Source organism: Ceratotherium simum, chromosome 9, assembly GCF_057802395.1.
Source record: "Ceratotherium simum simum isolate JZ-2026a chromosome 9, ASM5780239v1, whole genome shotgun sequence".
NCBI classification, from domain to species: Eukaryota; Metazoa; Chordata; class Mammalia; order Perissodactyla; family Rhinocerotidae; genus Ceratotherium; species Ceratotherium simum.
The window spans coordinates 14,751,152-14,775,542 of NC_141908.1; the positions used below are offsets into that span (position 1 = coordinate 14,751,152).

The 24,391-nt window shown below is 37.6% G+C and overlaps 1 protein-coding gene and 1 pseudogene across 5 annotated transcripts in view; both read right to left on the bottom strand.

Annotated features, from left to right (window-relative positions):
• The window catches only part of DPP10 (dipeptidyl peptidase like 10), an 830,517-nt gene that overhangs the window by 401,772 nt on the left and 404,354 nt on the right, over positions 1–24,391 (bottom strand). The window contains exon 1 of one of the 5 annotated variants that reach the window (XM_087435068.1): positions 16,922–17,046. The exons of 3 other annotated variants lie outside the window; for them this stretch is intronic. In XM_087435068.1, coding sequence (XP_087291194.1) covers positions 16,922–17,030 — 109 coding nt within the window. In that variant the 5' untranslated portion in view covers positions 17,031–17,046. Of the gene's footprint in view, positions 1–16,852; positions 17,047–24,391 lie in introns of those variants that run through there. One more of the 5 variants, XM_087435065.1, reaches the window with a different exon arrangement.
• LOC106800811 (small ribosomal subunit protein eS4, X isoform-like) lies at positions 10,474–13,407 on the bottom strand (annotated as a pseudogene).

Sequence of the window (24,391 nt, forward strand, 5' to 3'; positions counted from 1 at the left end):
CTGATATATAACTAGGAGTAGAGGTCCTAGATCATAGGGAAGTTCTATTTTTTTAATTTTTTGAGGAACAACCATACTATTTTCCATAATGGCTATACCAATTTATATTCCGACCCACAGTGTATAAGAGTTCCCTTTTCACTACATCCTTACCAACACTTACCTCTTTTCTTTTTGATAACATCCATCCTAACAGGTGTGAGGTGATATCTAATGGCGGTTTTGAGTTGCATTTCCCTGATGATTAGTGATGTTGAGCATCTTTTCATATACCTATTGGCCATTTGCATGCCTTTTTTGGAAAAATGCCTCTTCAGGTCCTTTGTTCATTTTTAAATTGTATTATCTACTTTGTTTACTATTGAGTTATATGAGTTCTTTATATATTTTGGATATTAACCCCTTATCAGATATAAGGTTTGCAAATATTTTCTCACATTCTGTGGGTTTCCTTTTCAATTAATTGATTGTTTCCTTTGCTGGGCAGGAGCTCTTTAGTTTGATGTAGTCCCATTCGTTTTTTTTTTCTAAGCTGTAGTTGCCTGTGCTTTTGGTTTCTTATCCAAGACATCATTGCCAAGACCAATATCAAGGATCTTTTTCCTCATTTTCTTTCAGGAGTTTCATGGTTTCAGGCCTTACATTTAAGTCTTCAATCCATTTTGAGTTAATTTTGTGAGAGGTGTAAGATAGTGGTCCAGTTTCATTCTTCTGCATGTGGATATCCAGTTTTCCCAATACCATTTGTTAAAGAGACTATCCTTTCTCCATTTTGTGTTCCTACTGCCCTTAACAAAAATTAGTTTACCATATATGCATGGGCTTATGGCTGGGCTCTCTACTCTGTTCCATTTTACACAAATACCATACTATTTCAATTGTTATAGCTTTGTAATATAGTTTGAAATCAGGAAGTGTTATTCCTCTAGCTTTGTTCTTCTTTCTCAAAATTGCTTCCACTATTTGGGTTCTTTTTTTATTCCATATGAATTTTAGGATAATTTTTTCTCTTTCTGTAAAAATTTCCATTTGAATTTTGATAGGGATTACATTGAATCTGTAGAACACTGGGTAATATGAATATTTTAACAATATTAATTCTTAGAACCCAAGAATAGAGAATATCTTTTCATTTATTGCTGTCTTTTTCAATCTCTTCCATCAGTGTCTTATAGTTTTCAGTGCACAGGTTTATCACCTCCTTAATTTATTCTTAAGTACTTTACTGTTTTTAATTCTATTGTAAATGGGATTGAGTTCTTAATTTCTCTTTCAGACAGTTCATTGTTAGGGTATAGAAATGCAACATATTTCTGCATGTTGATCTTGAATTCTGCAACTTTACTGAATTCATTTATTAGTTCTAGTAGATCTTTGGTGGAGTCTTTAGGGTTTTCTATATGTAAGATCATGTCATCTTCAAACAGAGATAATTTTATTTCTTCCTTCAGATTTGGATGCCTTTTATTTCTTTTTCTTGTGTAATTGCCACCACTAAGACTTCCAGTATTATGCTGAATAGAAATGGAATTAGTGGGCATCCTTGTCTTGTTCTGGATTTTAGAGAAAAGGCTTTTTACTTTTCACCACTTAGTCTGATGTTAGCTGTAGGTTTATCATATACGGCCTATATTATGTTAAGGAACATTCCTTTTATACCCAATTTGCTGAGAGTTTTTATCATGAAACGATGTTGCAATTTGTCAAATGCTTTTTCTGCATCTATTGAAATGACCATATGATTTTTATACTTCATTTTGTTAATGTGGTGTATCACATTTATTGATTTTCATATTGATTTTTGAACCATCCTTGCATCCCAGGGATAAATCGCACTTGACCATGCTGTATGATCTTTTTAATGTGCTCTGAAATGGTTTGCTAATATTTTGTTGAGAATTTTTGCATCTATGTTCATCAGGGATATTGGCCTGTAATTTTCTTTTCTTGTAGTGTCCTTGTCTGGCTTTAGTATCAGGGTAATGTTGGCCTCATAAAATGAGTTCAAAAGTATTGTTTCCTTTTCTATTTTGGGGAAGAATTTGAGAAGAATTGCTATTAATTGGTCTTTAAATGTTTGGTAGAATTTACCTGTGAAGCCATCTGGTCCTGGGTTGTATTTATCGGGAGATTTTTGATTACTGATTCAATCTCTTTGCTCATTATTGGTCTGTTCAGATTTTCTATTACTACGAGATTTGGTCTTGGTATGTTTCTAGGAATTTATCCATTTCTTCTAAGTTATCTAATTTGTTGGCACATTATTGTTCATAGTCGGCTATTATGAGCCTTCGTATTTCTGTGGTATCAGTTGTAATGTTTTCTTTTTTATTTATAATTTTATTCTTTTGAGTTATCTTTCTTTTTTTCTTAGTCTAGCTAAGATTTGTCAATTTTATTTATCTTTTCAAAGAACCATCTGGAGAATGTTCCATGCGCAGTTGAGAAGACTGTATGTTCTGCTGCTGTTGGAAGGAATGTTTTAAACGCAGGCATACCCCAGAGACATTGCAGTTTCCGTTCCAGACTAACACAATAAAGTGAATATTGCAATAAAGGGAGTCACACAAATTTTTTGGTTTCCCAGTGCATATAAAAGTTATGTTTACACTATACTGTAGTCTATTCAGTGTGCAACCGCATTATGTCTAAAAAAAAAACGATATACATACCTTAATTAAAAATAATTTATTGCTAAAAAATGCTAACCATCATCTGAGCCTTCAGCAAGTCACGACCTTTTTGTTGGTGGAGGGTCTTGTAAAAAACGCAATATTCACAAAGTGCAGTAAAGTGAAGCACAATAAAAGGAGGCATGCCTGTATGTCTGTTTGGTCCATTTGGTCTAAAGTATAGTTCAGTCTATTATTTCCTTATTTATTTTCTGTCCAGATGATCTATCTGTTGTTGAAAGTGGGGTATTAAAGCACCTGACTATTATTGCATTGCTGTCTATTTTTGCCTTCAGATCTGTCAAAAATTGTTTAATATAATTAGGTGCTCCAATATTAGGTGCATATATATTTATAATTGTTCTATCCTCTTGATGAATTGACCCCTTTATCATTATATCATGACCTTCTTTGTGTCTTGTCATAGCTTTTGATTTAAAGTCTATTTTGTCTGCTATAAGTATAGCTACCTCTGTCTTCTTTTTGTTTCCAACTGTATGGAATATCTTTTTCAATCCCTTCATTTTCAGCCACAGAGTGACCTTACAGCTTAAGTGAGTCTCTTGTAGAAAGCATATAGTTGGGCCTTGATCTAGCCACTCTCTTTTAATTGGAGAATTTAAACCATTTATAATTAGAGTAATTATCAATAGGTAGTAATTTACTATCACCATTTTTTTAATTGCTTTCCAATTGTTCTGTAGTTCCTTTGTCCTTTCTTCCTTTCTTGCTGTCTTTCATTGTGAGTTGATCATATTTTGCAGTGGTATATTTTGATTCTTTTCTCTTTACCATTTGTGCATCTATTATAAATTTTAGCTTTGTGTTTACCATGAAGCTTTCATAATACATCTTACAGTTATAACAGTCTATTTTAATGTTATCATAACTTCAATTGCATAAAAAAGTTCTACATATTTATTTTCCTTCCACCCAATTTATGTTGTTGATGTCCCAATTCACACCTTTTTATATTGTGTATCCATTAACAAAATGTTGTAGGTATAGTTATTTTTAACACTTTGTCTTTTAACTTATATGCTAGAGTTCAAAGTGATTTAAACACCACCATTGCAGTATCAGAGTATTTTGAATTTGAGTACATATTTATTTTTAGCAGTAAATTTTATGCTTGCATATGTTTTCATATTACTAATTATTTTCCTTTCATTTCAGCTGGAAGTTCTCCTGTTAGAATTTCTTGTAAGGCAGGTCTAGTGGTGATTAATTCCCACAGCTTTTGTTTGTTTGGGAAAGTCTTAATCTCACCTTCATTTCTAAAAGATAATTTTACTGGGTAAAGTATTATTGTTGACAAGTTTTTTCTCTGAGTACTTTGAATATATCATTCCATTCCCTCCTGGCCTGCAAAGTTTCTACTGAGAAATCTGTTCATAGTCTTATCAGGATTCCCTTATATGTGACAAGTCTTTTCTCTATTGCTTCTTTCAAAATTCTCTCTTTGTCTTTGATTGTTGAGAACTTGATTACAATGTGTCTTGGTGAAGTTCTCTTTGGGTTGAATCTTTCTTGGGATCTTTGAGCTTCATATACCTGGTAGACATACCACTTGCCAGATTTGGGAAATTTTCAGCCATTATTTCCTTAAATAAGTTTCCTGTTCCTTTTTCTCTTTCTCCTCCTTCTGGGACTCCTATAATGCAAGTATTATTTTGCTTGATTATGTCCCGTAATTCACATAGGCTTCTTCACTCTTTTTCAATCTAATTTTTTTTCTCCTCTGATTAGATACCATCAAGATATCTGTCTTCAAGTTTGTGGATTCTTTCTACCGACTGTTTGAACCCATTGTTGAAACTTTCTGTTGCATTTTTCGTTTCAGTCATTGTATTCTTCAGCTCCAGAATTTCTGTTTGCTTTGTTTTTATGATTTCTATCACCTTTTTGAACTTCATTTTGTTCAGGCATTGTTTTTCTGCGTTCATTGAGTCGTATCTTTGTTCTCTTGAATCTCAATGAGCTTCTTTAAAATATGTATTTTGCATTCTTTTTCAGGTAACTCACATATCACCATTTCTTTGGGGTTTATTACTGGAAAATTATTGTGTTCCTTTTGTGGTGTCATGTTTCCTTGCTTTATAGTGTTTCTGATAGTTTTGCATTGATGTCTGTACATTTGAGGGAGCATTCATCTCTTCTAGCTTTTTCAGACTGGCTTCAGAGTGGAAAAACTTTCACCTGAAGGTGGCTGGGAGGGCATCAGCTGGGTGAGGTTTAATGTCTTTGGTTCCTGGGAGCACACTGCAGCATAGTCTCCATGCATCTTCATCAGCTGAGGTCAACTTCAGCACAGACGGGTGTGGAGTCTTCTGTAGCCAAAACTGTGGAGGCCCTGCAGGTGTCAGTGGTGGCTAGAGCCACTAGAATCCTCAGACATGATGTTGCTGCAATCCTCCCGCACTCCGTTTTTGTCCATGGGAGGAAGTTTTAGCCAAACGGTGTCCTCTTGGTGCTCAGTCTAGCAGGCTGGCACTCAGAGTGGTAGCAGAGCTGGGTCCTGGAATTAGGCACACATAGAGCTACCATATTGCCTGGGTCATGGGGTACAGGTGCATTTGCTGTGGCGGTGGCACTGATTTCTAAGGTGCAGGCATGTGCAGCTCTCCTATGGAACCATGGTCTGGGTTTCTGGGGTTCACTGCAGTGACTCAGGCAGGGTGTGTGGGGGGAGGCACAGCAGTGGCACAGGCTCTGGGATGACAGAGTACATCAGTGGCTTGGAACCAGGGTGCAGGGTGCAATAGTAGCTCAGGCTGAGGATGGCAGGTCAAAGTCCCAACTCTGGCCCCTGGAGGCAGTCACAGAACAGCAGCAGCATGTCCCTGGGGGTGACCCTTTAAAGTCAGGTGTTGGGACCCAGGGACTCAGTTGCAGAGCAATGGCAGCTAAGCCTGGTCATAGTGGGTTAGCACCATGATCTAGGACCTAGGGCCAAGGCTCAGAGCAGAAGTGGCCACCCCAATAATGGTAGGATAAAGCTATGATCTGGGACCTGGGGTGGGACACAGAGCAGTGGCAGCTCTGGTCCTGTATATGACAAGGCACCATGGCATCTTGATCCTAGATTGTGTGGCACTGGGCCCTGGGGGCAGGTCTCACCACAGCAACAGTTCTACCTGGAGTCGCTGATGCATAGGTGGGACTCCAGGCAGCTCAGTTAGCTGTGATCAATGTTGGGGAACACTGTGGGGTCCTTGGTAGCAAAGGCTGCAAACGCCCAGAGCAGTAAGACTTGCTGGGGTTCTCCTGCTCTCCTTTCCCCTCTGAGGGGTCCCTTCTGCCACCAAGCTGCTCTGGACTAGGGGATGGGGTGACACAGACAAAATGCTTCCTGTGCTTTTCTATGCAGCCATCCTTAGTTTTTGAGTTCTGCAGGACTTTTGCTCCTTCTTTGTTGTAGTTCAGAGCTTTCTGTGAGCTATTTTCATCAGTTTGAAGTTATGTACTGTTTTTGTAGGAGAGACAAGCATTGGGGCCTCCTAGTCTTCCATCTTGCTGATGTCACCTCTCTCATTTTCTTTAATTTTTTTTTTCTTCATCCTACCTGCTAAGAATTTATCTCAACTCTACACCAAAGGAGAAAAATCTGTGGTAAAAATAATCATATTCTAGAACACAACAACGTTAAATGTTTGCAAGCCATTAAGCTACATATTCTAATTCCAATGAGGTGTTTCATGATAAAGTAAGTTCTGTACTTTAATATTTTCACAAAAAATGAATTCTGGTTAAATGTAAAAACTACTGCCACACAAAACTCAAATTTTGAATACAGTAATACTACTGTTTTTATCATATTGACTAGTGAAAAAATTGATTATATTTAGAATTTTGTTTAAACTTCTGGTCACTGGCTGTTTTGGCTGTCTTTGTAAGGGATATTTCCTATTGCGATGTCCCAACACTCAACTGACTATGGTTCTGGTCAGGTTGGAGTAAAGTTATGTAGATTCCACCAAAGACTCTGGTTAAATTCTGAATCTTCAGGTCCTGAAGGCACTTGGTCCCAGAAGGTGCTGGTATTTGACAGCTGTGCCTGGGGAATCTTACCTATCCAGGAATGAAAATTATAGATTTGTTTTTTAATCAGCTTTTGCTAAAGATAAGCTCATGCAAGTTAAGTATAAAACAAAGCTAATCAAATATAACAGGCAATATGTAAAGTTTCCTTGAAGATAAAGAGTTATAGTTATAATAAAACAAAACAATCATACTTCTCAAATATTATTTTCCAGTTAGTATCAGAGAGCAATGCCACAAGGCATTGCCACTTCGTTGTATAATGTAACATTCTAATACTTCTCTCCTTAAATGCTCCTTATGTAATTTATGATGTCCAACATCTAAGTTAAAATTTGCTTAACTAGCTTTGGGACATCCTTTTCCTCACACAGTTTTGTCTGCCACTATCCCAGGCAAAGCCATTCTTTTCCTCATCTCTTAGTTCTTTCTTCCACAGAAACTTCCCACAGACAGGGACAACTATCTATATAAAAAAAGCATCTGTTTGAAAGACATGGCTTTGTTTTGTTTACATATATTATATAAAACATGGCATGTGTCATGTGAATTTTTAACATTTTGAAAATCCTATTTTTTATGGTGCCTTCTCAAAAATAATAGTTTTCTATATCAATAAGAAAACATACCCTAGAACTTCTTTTTCCAAATAGAGTGGACACCCTCGCCACATTTGACTATGGAGCACTTCATATGTGACTAGCCTAAGTTGAAATGTTCTGTAAGTATAAAATACAAATCATATTTTAAAGAATGGAAAATATATCTTTGATAATTCTTATATTGATTACATGATGAAATGTTAAAATTTATATTGGGTTAAATGGATTCTTTTATTAAAATTAATTTTACCTATTTTCTTTTTTCAACATCATATGCTTGCATTTGTAGCTCTCATTATATTTCAATTGGATAGCAAAGTTCTAGAGAGAACTCAGCTAGGATATTTTCAGGACTGTGGCTATACATTGTAAGGGAGTGGAATTTGAAAGAATCTCATTGTCTCTTTCAACACTAGATGATTAAAAAGCTTGCCATATATATTAATGAATCTGAGCAAATAGTCCCAACACTGAGAAAGTCATGGGGACATGAACAAATTTATATAGTTTTAATTCATCCTCCTTAATTGAACTAAGCCGCAATATCTGAATTAACACCACTGGAAATGATTTAGTCTTCTCCTTATCAACACAACTTTATTTAGGATTAAAAAAAGAAAATAAAGTTAAGAATATGATGTGTGATTATTTACTAAAAATATATCAAGCCATTCTCTAATCTGTAAGGACAGAATGAAAGTCATGGGAAATCAAGATCCATGGGTAGCAGAACTTGCATCATTTGCAATTTCAGTCTTCCAAGAATTTTTTTCTTATCTGGAGTAAATAATTTTGTTATTTGCTTAGAAGAATGATGTGCGTTTGTATCACAAAAAATATGCTACTGGCGTAGGCACACAGACTTCTTACCTAAACTGTCAAGCTAAGAACATCCCTCAAATGAAACAGCTTTCTCAAACACCCCTGGCTGAAATGAATACCTAATACTAAAATTTATTTATTGGGAAGAAAAAACTAAATCAAACCCGAGAACTCTATGTTGCCTGTGCTATAAATATCAGTATAACAATTTATAATATTAAGGAGTTTCCATTCTGCCTCTCACAGTGAACGATCCTTTGGAGGACTGATTTCACCTCAAGGTAATAGAACTCATTTAACAGACTTGCATCAGCAATTTTATCCCTCGAATCCATTTGCGTTTGCTAAGGAATCTCCCATAGAGGCTCGCCACAGAGCAGTCACTTCTCATCTGCTCCAGGAATAAAACTTAGTGAGTTGAAGTTCCTATTTATATCACCCACGTATAAAGAGTGTTTGGGGTAGGGAGGGACTCTAAAATTGTTTAGAGATGAAAGGGAATTTTGAAATAGAAAGCAGTCCCTGAACTTGACATCCTTATATTTAAAAGGTGTAAAGAAAAAAATTACAAATGTATATTTAATTTAGTCCTTCATGGAATTCCCTCCTATATTTTTCACTATTTGCCTAAGTCTAACTGATTCAAATTAATATAAACAAACTGATGTTGAAGATCATTTTCAGTCTTGATATTCTATGGATACATACAGGTATAAAGTTCTTACTGGTAAGAACATGGTAAAGATTTCATAAATAATTGGTGAATTAGATGCAATTGAGCAGGAGAGACAAAGAAAAAAGAAAAGTGACAAATTGAAGTAGGGCCACTACATTATAGACTAAAAGTGTGACTGCTGCCCCTGGGATTTGGGGCAGCAGCAGCCCCGTGTATTTGCCACCAGTTCCAATTTCAGATGAGCCCAGGGAGAAAGGTTACAAATTGGGTCATACTAACAGTAACATTAATTATGTATTTCTGGCTTCTGTTTCCACACGCTATCATTTTATCTCAGTATTTTCTGACTCATTTCTCAGCCATCTGATATTTTTCTAGGTAGATATTTCCCCCTATCCTCTACCCTGATCCTCCTACTGATGTCTGCCCATACAGTTCCTGCTGCCACAGAGCTGCTTGCTGATGCTTCTTGATAACCACTGCTACCACTGACACTTGGAAAGGAGCTAGGACCATCCTTCTTTTGGATCACAGATGAGGTTTCTATCTCAGAGAAGGTCCCTAGCAGTTTTTGCTTGCAGGAATTTCTGATTTCCTCATCCTTGATAAACCAAAGTTGTAACGGCATGATATTTTTGGGATCCCTCAACGTGTCTAAGCCACATGATGTCTTGGGCCAAAGAGGAGAGAATTGTACTTTGTTTCTATTAAACTGTTTGACAGAGACCCAGCAGTATAGTTTTTGAGTCCTATGTCTTACACTATCTATAGTGAAAACAGTTCTTTCATTCTGTTACACATAGCTTCTAATTCCTTGATCTCTAGTCCATGTGGGCTGTGTGAGAGCAATAAATGGGCATCATATTCAGCTGCTTGGACAATTCACTTCCTGAGCTCACTCCACTCCCTTTTATAGAAGGCTCTATCAAACTCAGATTTAGTTAATGTACAAAACCACAAAAGAACTTGCCTTAGGTATAATTCTCTTCCAGAACATATCTCAGTCTTTCATGTGAAACAGACTCCTAGTGGTATATTTCTACCAATTGGCCAGACATCTCTGAATCCTATGAAAGCAGTCAGAGATTTTATATATGAACTGTGTGAATTAGAAAAATTCACAAAGAAAATGTCAAATTCTGGTGCTGGTTCTATTAAGTTTCTCTGAAACTCTGGACAAGTCATTTAATCTCTCTTGATTTTCATTACCTCATTGATACTCTCAGTGAGTTAACGTAGATGTCTTGCAAAGTAATTGCCACCCCCCAAATTATATCAATTGAGGTCAAAATGTGAAGAAGTCCAACATCTTCAAAACATTACATTTGGCTTCTGGCTTATTTCTAAAACTATTCCTGGCTCTACACAGCCCTTTTCCAGATCTTTCTGTAAAACGTGAGTTGCAAATCTCATTGGTCAGAGTATAAGGTATATATTGGGATACAATAGTACCTTAATAAGCAATCATCTGCCATTCATTTCCTCTTTGCCCTTGCATTTCCATTTCAACTCTATTCTGTTGTACCTATATACAGCAATCCCTCTTATCTGCGGTTTCACTTTTCACGGTTTTAGTTACCATGATCAACCGCAGTCTAAAAATATTAAAGCGAAAATTCTGAAAATACACAATTCATAAGTTTTATTTTTTTCATGCTGTGTTGTCTTTAATTAAGTACAGACTCTTCCGATCACATCACCTAGAGATCATTTCACTCACTGCTCTGTTTGGTTGCCAGTCTTTTGTTTCTCTCTTCAGCAATGGTGAGGTGGATCCCTTTCCACGGGCAAGAGAAATCCATGGTGTGTTGCCTTTGCCAAAAACAAAAATATTGGAGAGCCAACTGGCAAAGCTGTTGCCGTTGGCATCTTTCATATGAACCACATCAAAAGAACCAGAGTGTCTCTCTCTGTTGGTGATCATACCAATTTTTCCCAGGTTAACACCTCTGGTCACTATACACAGGTTACCAGTGTCAAATTTGATGAAATCAGTGATCTTGCCATTCACCTTGTCATTCACCTTGATGAGAGAATCAGTGTACCGGATGGTGTGAGCATCACAGGTCCACCAGATAAAGGGTTCCTTTCGTGCCCACAAAGATCTTTCTCACTTTACACAACGTGTACTTGGCCTCCTCAGGTGTAATATGGTGAACAGCAAAGCAACCCTTGGTGACACAGATCAGATGAAAATTCTCTCCAGTCTTGTCAATGCTGATGACATCCATAAAACCAGCAGGGTAGGATATATCATTTCGGACCTTGCCATCAAGTTTTAAATTGCGTGCTATTCTGAAATGAAATCTCACCCGGAACTTGAATCAGCCCTTTCTCCGGTGTATGCATGCTGTACATGCTATCCAACTATCCAACCTTTAGTCACTTAGTAGCCATCTCATTTATCACATTGACTGCTGTGGTATCTCAGTGCTTGTATTCAAGCAAGCAACCCTCATTTACTTAACAATGGCCCCAAAGCACAGGAATAGTGATGCTGGCAATTTGGATAAGCCAAAGAGAAGCCGTAAAGTGCTTCCTTTAGGCAAAAAGGTTAAAGTTCTCAACTTAGTAAGGAAAGAAAAATATTGTACCTTGAGGTTGCTAAGATCTATGGTAACTTTTATTATAGTATATTGTTATAATTGTTCTATTTTATTATTAGTTATTGTTGTTAATCTCTTCCTGTGACTAATTTATAAGTTAAACTTTATCATAGGTATGTGTGTATAGGAAAAAGCATAGTAAATATAGAGTTTGGTACTATCTGTGGTTTCAGGCATCCACTGGGGGTCTTGGAAGGTATCCCCTGCAGATAATGGGGGACTACTCTGAATGGATTTTTTTGTGGCTCAGTCATATCTCTCTCTTTCCTGCAAGCATGCTTGTGTATTCCAGTAACAAGACACATATTAAGGGGAAAATAGAAAGTTCTCCTCAGGCCTTGAGTCTAGGTCAGTTGTGCCAACTTATTCTTTGTCCAGATATCTGCATTGCAGCATAAGACATTTACATGGTTATTGTTATGGTGATACTTGGATACGCAAATCTACAGCTTCTCAGGAACTCCATGGGTAAAATTCATGATTAGCAACACAGGATTCGAGTTTACTAAATATCGGACCAAAATATTCTGGAAAAAACACCACGGTCTCACCTTTACCTCTAATAATTTGCATTTGGCATTTTACATAAGGTATGTTAACCTGAGTCAAGAGTACTTTCATGAGTCATTCTTTATCTCTCAGTTAACAACAATATATGTCATCTATGAATATATGCAATTGCAAGAGGAAAGTTCCAGAACCCCAAGAGGAGAAGATTCAACAGATTTCCACACTATTAATACACTACTTAAATAAGTAGTGCCCTATTTCTCACTTTAAATATCACCAGGGGACATTTTAATGGCTTTAGATTTTTTAAATGTATTTTAGTTCTTTCTTTTCCATAGAATTCAAGAAGTACATATCTTTTTGGGGAAAAATGAAGTCATTTAAGTCATAAAGAGCAGAAAACAATGGCCTATTTTTAAATAAATGTTTGAAAGTTTCCTTTAATAATTTGGACACTGTAATAAATTGGGCAGAACATTAAATAATGAAGCCAGTGGTGGGCTTTATCTCTTAATCTCACTCCTAATTTTGGTATACCTCAGAGAGCAAGCTATATGTATAACCTTTGTCACCCATCTTAAATTAAATAGATCTCATTAATTGCTTTTTAAGGGAATTATTATCTATTTTATGTTTATTCAGTCAGCAAATGAATACTAGACACTCTCACCATATTTTCCTAGCATTATTATTAACATGTATTTTTGCAGCACTGCTCAACTATAGAGGGCACCATTTACATTCATAGTCATTGTAGATTTGTGTATTTATTACAGCAATTTTCTGGCAAATGACAAAAAAGCATCTTTTTGAAGGAATAGCTGTTTCTAAATTGTACAAATGTACTACTCTCTTAGGCAATCAACTTATATATTTTCTTCTCTCCTCAAATACACAATACTTCCTTCCTCTTCTTTATTTTCACCAAATGGCATTTCTACACAGAGGAAACAGAAGCCATCAGAAGAGTGCTGTCTCATTCTCCCAGCACCCTATCTATACACCTAACTGTCAATTTCTATGTGCTCTGCCTTTCCTGTTACTATGGATCAACTATCATGCTTTACTCTCTGAAAATACCTCCTTTTGAGACCTAAAGCCTAACTTTTTCATCTCATCAAGAGCAGACCTCCGGCAATTGCATATCTCTTTCTTGCATCAATCTTCCCCTCTTAACTAGATCATTCTTATCAATACATAGCATGCTAAAATGTATTTCATTTAAAAAAAAATTCAGTTGATCCCATATCTCGCTTCACTCATAGCTACTCTCTCTTTTTTTTTGTTCTTTCTTACACCAAAATTGCTTGAAACCAGTTTATAATTCATCTCCTCTCATTCTTCCTTGGTTCCACTTCAAGCAAGTTTATACCTTTACTACTCCATGGAAACTGCTCTTGTCAGGGACAACAATGACCTGTACAGTACTATAACCAGTAGTCTAATCTTCAAACTCTTACCTGACCCATCAGCTGCATTAACCACTCCCTCCTTGAACCACTTTCTTCACTTGGACTCTGGAACAAGTCAGCCAGTGGCAAGGGTTAAATGACACCTGTGTGCTGATGAGTCAGGAATTTATGTCTCCTGCTTGGATTCCTCGATAATTAGATGTGTATATTTAACTGGCTATTTGACATTTCCACTTGGATATCTAATAGGCATTTAAAACTCAATATGTTGTGATGGTTAATGTTATGTGTCAACTGGCTAGGTTATGGTGCCCAGTTGTTTGGTCAAATGTAAGTCTAGATGTTACTGTTAAGGTATTTTTTTAGATGTGATTAATATTTAAATCAATAGACTTTGAGAAAAGCAAATTATTCTTCATATTGTGCATGGGCCTCACCCAATCAGTTGAAGGCCTTAAGAGAAAAGACTGAAGTTTTCTAAAAAGGAAGGAATTCTGTCTTTAGACTGCCTTCAGACTCAAAACTGAAATAGAAACTCTGCCAGAATTTCCCTGAAAATTTTAGATTTGCCAGCCCCACAATCCCTTGAGCTAATTCCTTAAAATCCATCTATCATCTGTCTGTCTGTCTATCTATCTATCTATCTGTCTATCTATCTTTCTGTCTGTCTATATATCTATCTATCATCTCCTATTGGTTCTGTTTCTCTGGAGAACCCTGACTAATACATATGTCAAAGAAAAAGTCCTGATCTTTCCTCCAAACTTGCTCCTCCCACACTTTCCACATCTTGGTAGGTAGTGCATTTTTTCTTTTCAGTTGTTCAGATGAAAACAAAATTGGAGTCATCCTTGAATCCTCTATTTCTTTTTCATACCATATCCAATTCATGAGAAAATCCTACCAACTCCACCTTCAAAATGAGTCAGACTCTCACTATTTCTCTTTACACTACTAGCTTTCACTTGGGTTACTAAAGTTGCTTTCTCACATGAACCTAAATCTTATAGAACCTATTAGGGGAAACAACTGAAGTATTTCCACTAAGGCAAAATGCCCACTATAACAACTATTATTCTGGAGGTACTGGCCAACACAATTAGATAAGAAAAAGAAATTAGAGAGAGAAAAATAAAAATTAATGGTATAAAAATACACTGGTGGCACTATTGAACACCTGAAAAACACCAATGATTCAACTGAAAAATTAACATAAACTACAACAAACACCAAGCACAGCATGGGAGAAAGAGTGAAGCATCATAAATTCAGAGGCAGTATAATGTTGAAGAGGTTAACACCTAGAACCAGACTGTGACACTTATTAGCAGTGATCTTGGACAACCGTGACCTCCTTTTGCCTCTATTTTCTTATATGTAAAATGGGGTTATATAGAAAACTACATCATAGAGTTGTCATAAGGATCAAAAAAATTAATATGTTAAACATTAAGAATATTGCTTATATATAGAAGAGTTTGCTATAATAAGTATATTGTTATGATATTTATTATTAATATTGAAGTAACTTATTACCAAAATTTATATAAAGTAACCCCTTTTCCAAACTGCAAATCCTTTCCCAATCCCCTCCAAATTGTACTCCTCTCCCATCACCATAGTAACCATATCCCTTAGAAAGAAGCTGACATCACTACCTAAGAGCAAGAAAAGTGATATTTTTATATTTTGAGAGTTTGCATTCACTGATCTTATCTTTTTCTAGTGGGCTCTTGGCAACCTATAATATACAGTACCAAGAAATTAATATTGAAAGACTTGCATCTATGTCAGAGAGCTCTGAAATATTTGTACGAAGGACCTCTTAATGCCCCTGTGTCCAATATCCATTCTTCATAAAAAAGGCTAACACAAGATTACATCAGCCTTATATAGCAAGCATTAGTGGAAATGACAGAATTTCGCTCCCTATATATGAGTTACAGAAAAAGTTTCTGAAATGTTATAAAATAAAAAGACCCAGGGGATATCACCAGGAAGTGATAACACAGCAAGTGATGCACCATCCTGTAGTGAAGTCCTTTGACTTGATCAGTCCTTCCCAGGTCTAAATTCCATAAATCTTCTCATAGATTTCAATCTCTTTGCGTAAATTGCTATTTATGAAACTGGAACACAGCCTTATAATTGCCCATTTATTGGTCTGACTCCTGCAAAATCTTCTGAGCTCTCAGTGGCCAAAAATGCTTTATTTAGTTTATCTCTTATAAGACCAGAACTAGTGAAATGCTTGCCTTATGGAAAGCATACAAATAAATTTTGATTTAATCAACTGATGGATTGATTAATCGATTAATGGAATTTTGAGTATATAGGTGTCTAGGAAAGAGTTCTCAAGCTCCTATTCTTCATTATAAGCTTAAGTTAGCAGTTAAGTACTCGACACAAGGAAGAGGAAGGACAAGGAAATGCTACAGCGTAGCATAACTCAAGATCTTCCAGAATGTATTATTAATTTTTAATTCACTTGTTTTGGCTAAATTGAGCCAGGGTTTCAATGTTACTTATTCACCTGCATTAGCTACCCACTGAGGAAGCTATCAGTTTAAAGCTGATTTGTTTTCTACTTGAAATAGCCATGAAACCAATACCAGCAAATTGTGAGAACACAGGGAGGAACACCCTTATTAACTCTCCTCTGAAATCCCAAAGTGCACTCCACTGCACACTAGAGAACCGGGAAATGTGGATTAGCTTTTGCATTCTGCCAACATTGTATCCCCCTTGTTACTTCCCTCTGTGACTTGGCAAAGAAAAATGTCTATTCCACAGTCATTGGAGTGGCCATTCTGCGGCAACATATTTTGTAGTACAATCCAGTGGCAAGCAGCAAAGTATAATTTCAATTTGAAGGATAGCTTGCAGTCTAACTAATTTGATATTCTCAAGAGATAGAGTAAACACAAATGATTTCAAGTTTACTGTTTTGTTTCCAGATTTGTGTAATGATTCCTTTTGAACCTGTACAAAGAAATAGCAACAATCTTAGAATTAGAATACTATATTAAAAACTCACTGTAAATACACTCAAATATTTTGGTCATTAAAATAAAAATGGGAGGCAGAGTCAAGATGGCAGACTCTGAACCCACCTCCTCCCGTGGACACAGCCAATTTACAACTACTTGTGGAAAAATTACCCCTGAGACAGAACTGAAAACTGGATAAGAGGAACTCCTGCAACAACGGACAATCCTAACTGAGGTAGAAGAGGCAGAAACTCCCTTCTGGAGAGAAAAAACGCCGCCTTCACAAGCCGCCAGCTTCACGGCCGCCGGGAGCAGCTCACAGGTACTCAGCCTCCCTGGAGGCGCGGGACCCTGAGCCGGGGAGCGCCCCCGCTGTGGGCATTTTGTGGACCCAGCACAATCGACACCAGCGGCATAATATCTGACTTTGCCTGCTACTAAAACACTGGGGAGCGCCCCCAGAAAACCCGGTTCACAAAGAAACTAAAACTGGCTCTTAAAGGGTCCGCGCACAAACTCACCCGTTTCAGAAAGCATCCTAAAATCACCAGAAAGAAAGGTGCACAGTGCTGTGGTGAAAAGAGAGTCACCTGATAGGCCCTGAGTGCATCTCGGTGAGAGGTGAGACCTCTCCAGGGACTGGGACTTGGCGGCGGCCATTGTTGTGGCCTGGTGTGGGCGTGCTGACACAGACGCCATTGGAGTTCTCCATGAGGCCTGCTAGCCCCGGTCTGCCCCACCCGCTAGAGCACCAATGTAATCCAGCTCAGCCAGGGCAGGCAGCCCACCCTAGAGACTGGCCCCACCCAACAACTAGCCCTCAGGCAACTTGTGGGACTGCATAGATTGGTGACTGGATTCTCTGCAGCCTGGCAACTGAGCCGACTTGAGCAGGGCCGGGTGTGCACAAGGAGCAGTTGGAGAGTGTGGGGCAGTGGTGGGGTGTGTGGGGCTCCCGCTGTGGAGAGACTGGGTCCGCTTGGGGAGGTCGGGGCGCTCACACTGGGCAGGACTGTGTTGACTGTGTGTGTGGACCTGTGGGCGGCAGGGCTTGTCAGATGCAGAAGACTTGTGCTTCTCAAAGACCCACATAGGAGGTTTGCTCCACCTTCCAAAGCCTGAAACAATTGGGTGCTCCTGTGCCTGAGGCCAGCCCCACCCAGCTGCAATCCTCAGAGAGCTGACAAGAGACCTAATAGGCTAGAGGTTTACAGCAATTCTAAGGCCCTGAGCCTAACAACCTGCCACACTGGGGGCCTACTCACTTAAAAGAAATACTGCAACACAAATGTGGTATTAGAACTTGCAGCCAACTGTGCTGGGGCTCCCCACACCTGATAAAGAGACTGAAGGGCCCACAACAACTACAAGCAGCTGAGCATTACAACAGCTGGTCAGGAGCATAACTCAGCCTCCCTGGGCGCCTATAGGGAGAGCTAACAGGCCACAATAGAAGGACACACGTAGCCCACATAGGGGCCACCCCTGGAACATTGAGAACTGAGGGAAGCACACTGGAAGCCTCCTAAGGCATCACTTACATAAGGTCACCTATTCAAGAGCAGGAGACGTAGCTGACCTACCTAATACATAGACACAAGCACAGGGAAAGAGGCAAAATGAGGAGGCAAAAGAACACATTCCAAGTAAGGGAACAGGACAAAACCCCAGAAAAGGAACGAAGTGAAACAGAAATGAGCAACTGAGCCGACTTGAGCGGGGCAGAGAGTTTAAAATAAGAGTGTTAAGGATGCTCACTGATCTGGGGAGAAGAATAGATGAACTCAGTGAGAATGTCAACAAAGAAATGGAAGATATAAAAAAAGAACCAATCAGAAATGAAGAATACAATACTGGAAATGAAGAATTCATTAGAGGGACTCAAAAGCAGAGTAGAGGATACAGAAGAACGGATCTGTGAGCTGGAAAAAAGACTAGAAGAAATTACCCAAGGTGAACAGGTAAAAGAGAAAAGAATTAAAAAGAGTGAGGACAGTCTAAGGGACCTCTGGGACAACATCAAGCGCACTAACACCCGTGTTATAGGTGTCCCGGAAGGAGAAGAGTGAGAAAAAGGGGCAGAGAATCTATTTCAAGAAATAATAGATGAAAACTTCCCTAACCTAAGGAAGGAAACAGACATCCAGGTACAGGAAGCACAGAGAGCCCCAAACAAGATAAACCCAAAGAGACCCACACCAAGACACATCATAATCAAAATGTCCAGAATTAAAGATAAAGAGAGAATCCTAAAAGTTGCAAGAGAATGTCAAGTTACATACAAAGGAAACCCCATAAGGCTATCAGGTGACTTCTCAGCAGAAACCTTACAGGCTAGAAGAGAATGGCATGATATAGTTAAAGTGCTAAAAGGAAAAAACTTACAGCCAAGAATACTCTACCAGCAAGGTTATCATTCAAAATGGAAGGAGAGATCAAAATTTTCCAAGATAAGGAAAAATTAAAGGAGTTTGTCACCAAGAAAACAGTGCTACAAGAAATGTTAAAGGGACTGATTTAAGGGGAAAAGAGAAGACCACAAATAGGAAAAATTATCTATTTCCATGATTAGAACATAATGGATACAAATGCACAAAAAGGAGGTTAGATATGATATCAAAAACATAAAAGGAGAGAGGAGGGGAGTTAAAGAGTACAGCTTTCAGACAGAGGTCAAACTAAAGTGACCATCAATTCTGTATAGAAGAAGAAAGGAACAGAGAAGGACTACTAAAACACTGAGAAAAAAAAAAAAAAGGTAATAAATGGCAGTAAGTACATACTTATCAATAGCTACTTTAAACGTCAATGGACTAAATGCTCCAAGTAAAAGGCAGAGGGTGGCTGACTGGATAAAAAAACAAGACCCATATATATGCTGCATACAAGAGACACACTTCAGACCTAAACACACTCACAAACTGACAATGAAGGGATGGAAAAAGATACTCCACGCAAATGGCAATGAAAGGAAAGCTGGGGTAGCAGTACTCATATCAGACAAAATAGACTTTAAAACAAAAACTGTAAAAAGAGACAAAGAAGGGCATTACATAATGATCAAGGGAACAATCCAACAAGAGGATATAACACTTGTAAATATCTAAGCACCCAATAAGGTGCACCTAAATATATAAAGCAATTATTAACAGACATAAAAACAGAAATAGACAGTAACACAATAATAGTAGGGGACTTTAACACTCCACTTACACCAACGGATAGATCATCCAAACAGAAGATCAATAAGGAAACATTGGCCTTAAACGACACACTAGAAAAGATGGACCTAGTAGATATATACAGAGCATTCCATCCAAAAACTGAAGAATACATGTTCTTTTCAAAGGCACATGGAACATTCTCCAGGATTGATCACATATCAGGCCACAAAACAAGTCTCCATAAATTTAAGAAGATTGACATAATACCAAGCATCTTTTCTGACCACAATGGTATGAAACTAGAAATCAACTATAGGAAGAAAATCAGAAAAGCCACAAATACATGGAGATTAAACAAAATGCTACTGAACAACGACTGGGTTAACGAAGAAGTCAAAGAAGAAATCAAAAAATACCTGGAGACAAATGAAAATGAAAATACGACATGCCAGAATTTATGGGATACAGCAAAAGCGGTTCTAAGAGGGAAGTTTATAGCGATACAGGCTTATCTCACCAAACAAGAAAAATCTCAAATAAACAATCTAACAATGCACCTCAAGGAACAGGAAAAAGAAGAACAAACAAAGCCCAAAATCAGTAGAAGAAGGGAAATCATAAAAATCAGAGCAGAAATAAATGAAATAGAGACCAAAAAAACAATAGAAAAAATTAATAAAACCAAGAGCTGGTTCTTTGAAAAGATCAACAAAATTGACGACAAACCTTTAGCTAGACTCACGAAGAAAAAAAGAGAGAAGGCACAAATAAGTAAAATCAGAAATGAAAGAGGAGAGGTTACAACAGACACCTCAGAAATACAAAAGATTATAAGAGAATACTATGAAAAGTTATATGCCAACCAATTCGACAATCTGGAAGAAATGGATAAATTCTTAGAATCATACAACCTTCCAAAACTGGATCAAGAAGAAGTAGAGAATTTGAATAGATCAATCACCAGTAAGAAGATCGAAACAGTAATCACAATCCTCCCCAAAAGTAAAAGTCCAGGACCAGACGGCTTCCCTGGTGAATTCTACCAAACATTCAAAGAAGACTTAATACCTATCCTTCTCAAACTCTTCCAAAAAATTGAGGAGGGGGGGAAGCTCCCTAACTCATTCTACGAAGCTGACATTACCCTGATACCAAAACCAGACAAGGACAACACACAAAAAAAAGAAAATTACAGGCCAATATCACTGATGAACATCGATGTGAAATCCTCAACAAAATACTAGCAAATCGCATACAACAATATGTTAAAAAGATTGTACACCATGATCAAGTGGGATTTATTCCAGGGATGCAGGGATGGTTTAACATTCGCAAATCAATCAACATAATACACCACATTAATAAAATGAAGAACAAAAATCACATGATCATCTCAATAGATGCAGAGAAAGCATTTGACAAGATCCAGCATCCATTTATGATAAAAACTCTGAATAAAATGGAAGGAAAGTACCTCAACATAATAAAGACCATATATGAGAAACCCACAGCTAATATCATCCGTAATGGTGAAAAACTGAAAGCTATCCCTCTAAGAACAGGAACCAGACAAGGATGCCCACTGTCACCACTCCTATTTAACATAGTACTGGAAGTCCTAGCCAGAGCAATCAGGCAAGAGAAAGAAATAAAAGGGATCCAAATTGGAAAGGAAGAAGTGAAACTGTCACTATTTGCAGATGACATGATTTTATATATAGAAAACCCTAAAGAATCCACCAGAAAACTTTTAGAAGTAATAAACGAATATGGGAAAGTTGCAGGATACAAAATCAACATACAAAAATCAGTTGCATTTCTGTACACTAACAACGAAGTAGCAGAAAGAGAAATTAAGAATACCATCCCATTTACAATTGCAACAAAAAGAATAAAATACCTAGGAATAAACTTAACCAAAGAGGTGAAAGATCTGTACACTGAAAACTATAAAACATTTCTGAAAGAAATTGAAGAAGACACAAAGAAATGGAAAGATATTCCATGCTCTTGGATTGGAAGAATTAACATAGTTAAGATGTCCATACTTCCTAAAGCCATCTATAGATTCAATGCAATCCCTATCAAAGTTCCAACAACATTTTTCACAGAAATAGAACAAAGAATCCTAAAATTCATATGGAACAACAAAAGACCCTGAATAGCTAAAGGAATCCTGAGAAAAAAGAACAAAGCTGGAGGTATCACACTCCCTGATTTCAAAATATACTACAAAGCTATAGTAACCAAAACAGCATGGTACTGGCACAAAAACAGACACACAGATCAATGGAATAGAATCGAAAGCCCAGAAATAAACCCACACATCTATGGACAGCTAATCTTTGACAAAGGAGCCAAGAACATACAATGGGGAAAAGAAAGTCTCTTCAACAAATGGTGTTGGGAAAACTGGATAACCACATGTAAAAAATGAAAGTAGACCCTTACCTTACACCATACACAAAAATTAACTCCAAATGGATTAAAGACTTGAATGTAAGACCTGAAACTGTGAAACTTCTAGAAGAAAACATAGGCAGTACGCTCTTCCACATCGGTCTTAGCAACATCTTTTCAAACACCACATCTGACCGGGCAAGAGAAACAATAGAAAAAATAAACAAATGGGACTACATCAAACTAAAAAGCTTCTGCACAGCAAAGGAAACCATCAACAAAACAAAAAGACAACCTAACAATTGGGAGAAGATATTTGCAAACCATACTTCTGATAAGGGCTTAATCTTCAAAATATATAAAGAACTCATGCATCTCAACAACAAAAAAACTACCAACCCAATTAAAAAATGGGCAAAAGACCTGAAGAGACATTTCTCCAAAGAAGATATACAGATGGCCAACAGACACATGAAAAGATGTTCAAAATCACTAACTATCAGGGAAATGCAAATCAAAACTACAATGAGATATCACCTCACGCCCGTCAGAATGGCTATAATTAACAAGACAGGAAACAGCATGTGTTGGAGAGGATGTGGAGAGAAGGGAACTCTCATACACTGCTGGTGGGAGTGCAAACCGGTGCAGTCACTATGGAAAACAGTATGGAGTTTCCTCAAGAAATCAAGGATAGAACTACCATATGATCCAGCTATTCCACTGTTGGGTATTTATCCAAAGAACTTGAAAACACCAATTTGCAAAGGTACATGCACCCCTGTGTTCATTGCAGCGTTATTCACAATAGCCAAGACTTGGAAGCAACCTAAGTGCCCCTCAAGGGACGAATGGATAAAGAAGATGTGATATATATACACAATGGAATACTACTCAGCCATAAGAAACGATGAAATCCAGCCATTTGTGGCAACATGGATGGACATTGAGGGTATAATGCAAAGTGAAATAAGTCAGAGGGAGAAGGTCAAATACCGTATGATTTCCCTCATTAAGTAGTAGATAATAACAACAATAAACAAACACACAGGGACAGAGATTGGATTGGTGGTTACCAGAGGGGAAGTGGGGAGGGAGGAGGGTGAAAGGGATAATTTGGTACATGTGTGTGGTGATGGGTTGTAATTAGTATTTTGGTGGTGAACATGATGTAATCTATGCAGAAATAGAAGTACAATGATGTACACCTGAAATTTTTACAATGTTATAAACCAATGTTACTGCAATAAACAAAAAATTTTAAAAAAATAAATAAAACGCAAAAAAAAAAAATAAAGCTTTGAGGGAAAAAAATAAAAAAATAAAAATGAATGTGTACGTATTTACACAACCATATCAGGTATACAGACAGACCTATCTACATAACCTGATTTATATCCCACTGATATCGGGTCAGGAAACCTACTTTTACGTATACATATGCAAACTCCACTTATGGCACATGCATATATATCATGCAAATGGCAAGTACAAAGACAAGCAAGACCTTCACTATGCATTAGCACAAAATTAAGGGAAGGTCATATATTTGAGAACTACAGTCAATAGAACTCTTGCTAAAGAAAGGTGCAATTAAATTTCTGGCCCTGTGCACTTGGCAAACTTTCATCTAGCCAGCTTTGGCATTGAGCCCTTAATGGACCTTTTAATTAATACAGACCATGTTACTTCCTATTTTAATTTTAACCATAGATAAATACACAAGGCTGGACTTTAGAGGTTAACCCTTTAGAAACAACCATTGATAGAATATTAATGTACATGGGCAAAGATGCCAAAGATAGATATAGAAGCAGCTGTTAGTGTAAATATCTGGTCCATGATGGGGCCATGCAATTTTCCAGCAGAGCTAGGTCTTGAATCGAAGACCTACCTAGGCATCAAAATCAAATAATCATAAACAATGAAACTGGGCCAAAGTACAGCCAGACAAACAGAGGCTGAGACAGAATACTCATAAACAGAAAGAAAATGTAAAGCCAGTTAAGAAGGCAAGAGGAGAAATTTGAGCAGGATTAAACACCTCACTTACTAGGCAAATAGGCTAGTCGGGCTAGGTCAACAAGAGGACCATGGATCACAGGAATAAGTGAGAGCTCAAGAGAAGAAAAGGGCACCAGGAATGCTAAGATCTGAAATAATGATGGAGCCTCCCGATGACCCAGGAAGGCTCAAAGTTGATGTTGGCAATTGCACTTCAGAGAAATCTGTCCCCATCTTAACAAACTGGCTTATTAGTGGGAATCTGGACATTTGGGGTCAATAGCAGTGCTTTCCTTCCCGGGCTTTTCCTGAAGACAGTGTAAAACCGCGACATTGACTTGGGAAATGGTGGCTCTGCAGTTTGGCCTTCGATATTTGCTTTGCCTGAGGATTCAAGAGCTCAGCACTTTTCTTGAAGTTTTATTTTCTCTTTCTTTTTCTTTTTTGGGCTTTGTGTGAGAACATTAAATATTTAGAAAGACAAGGCTAATT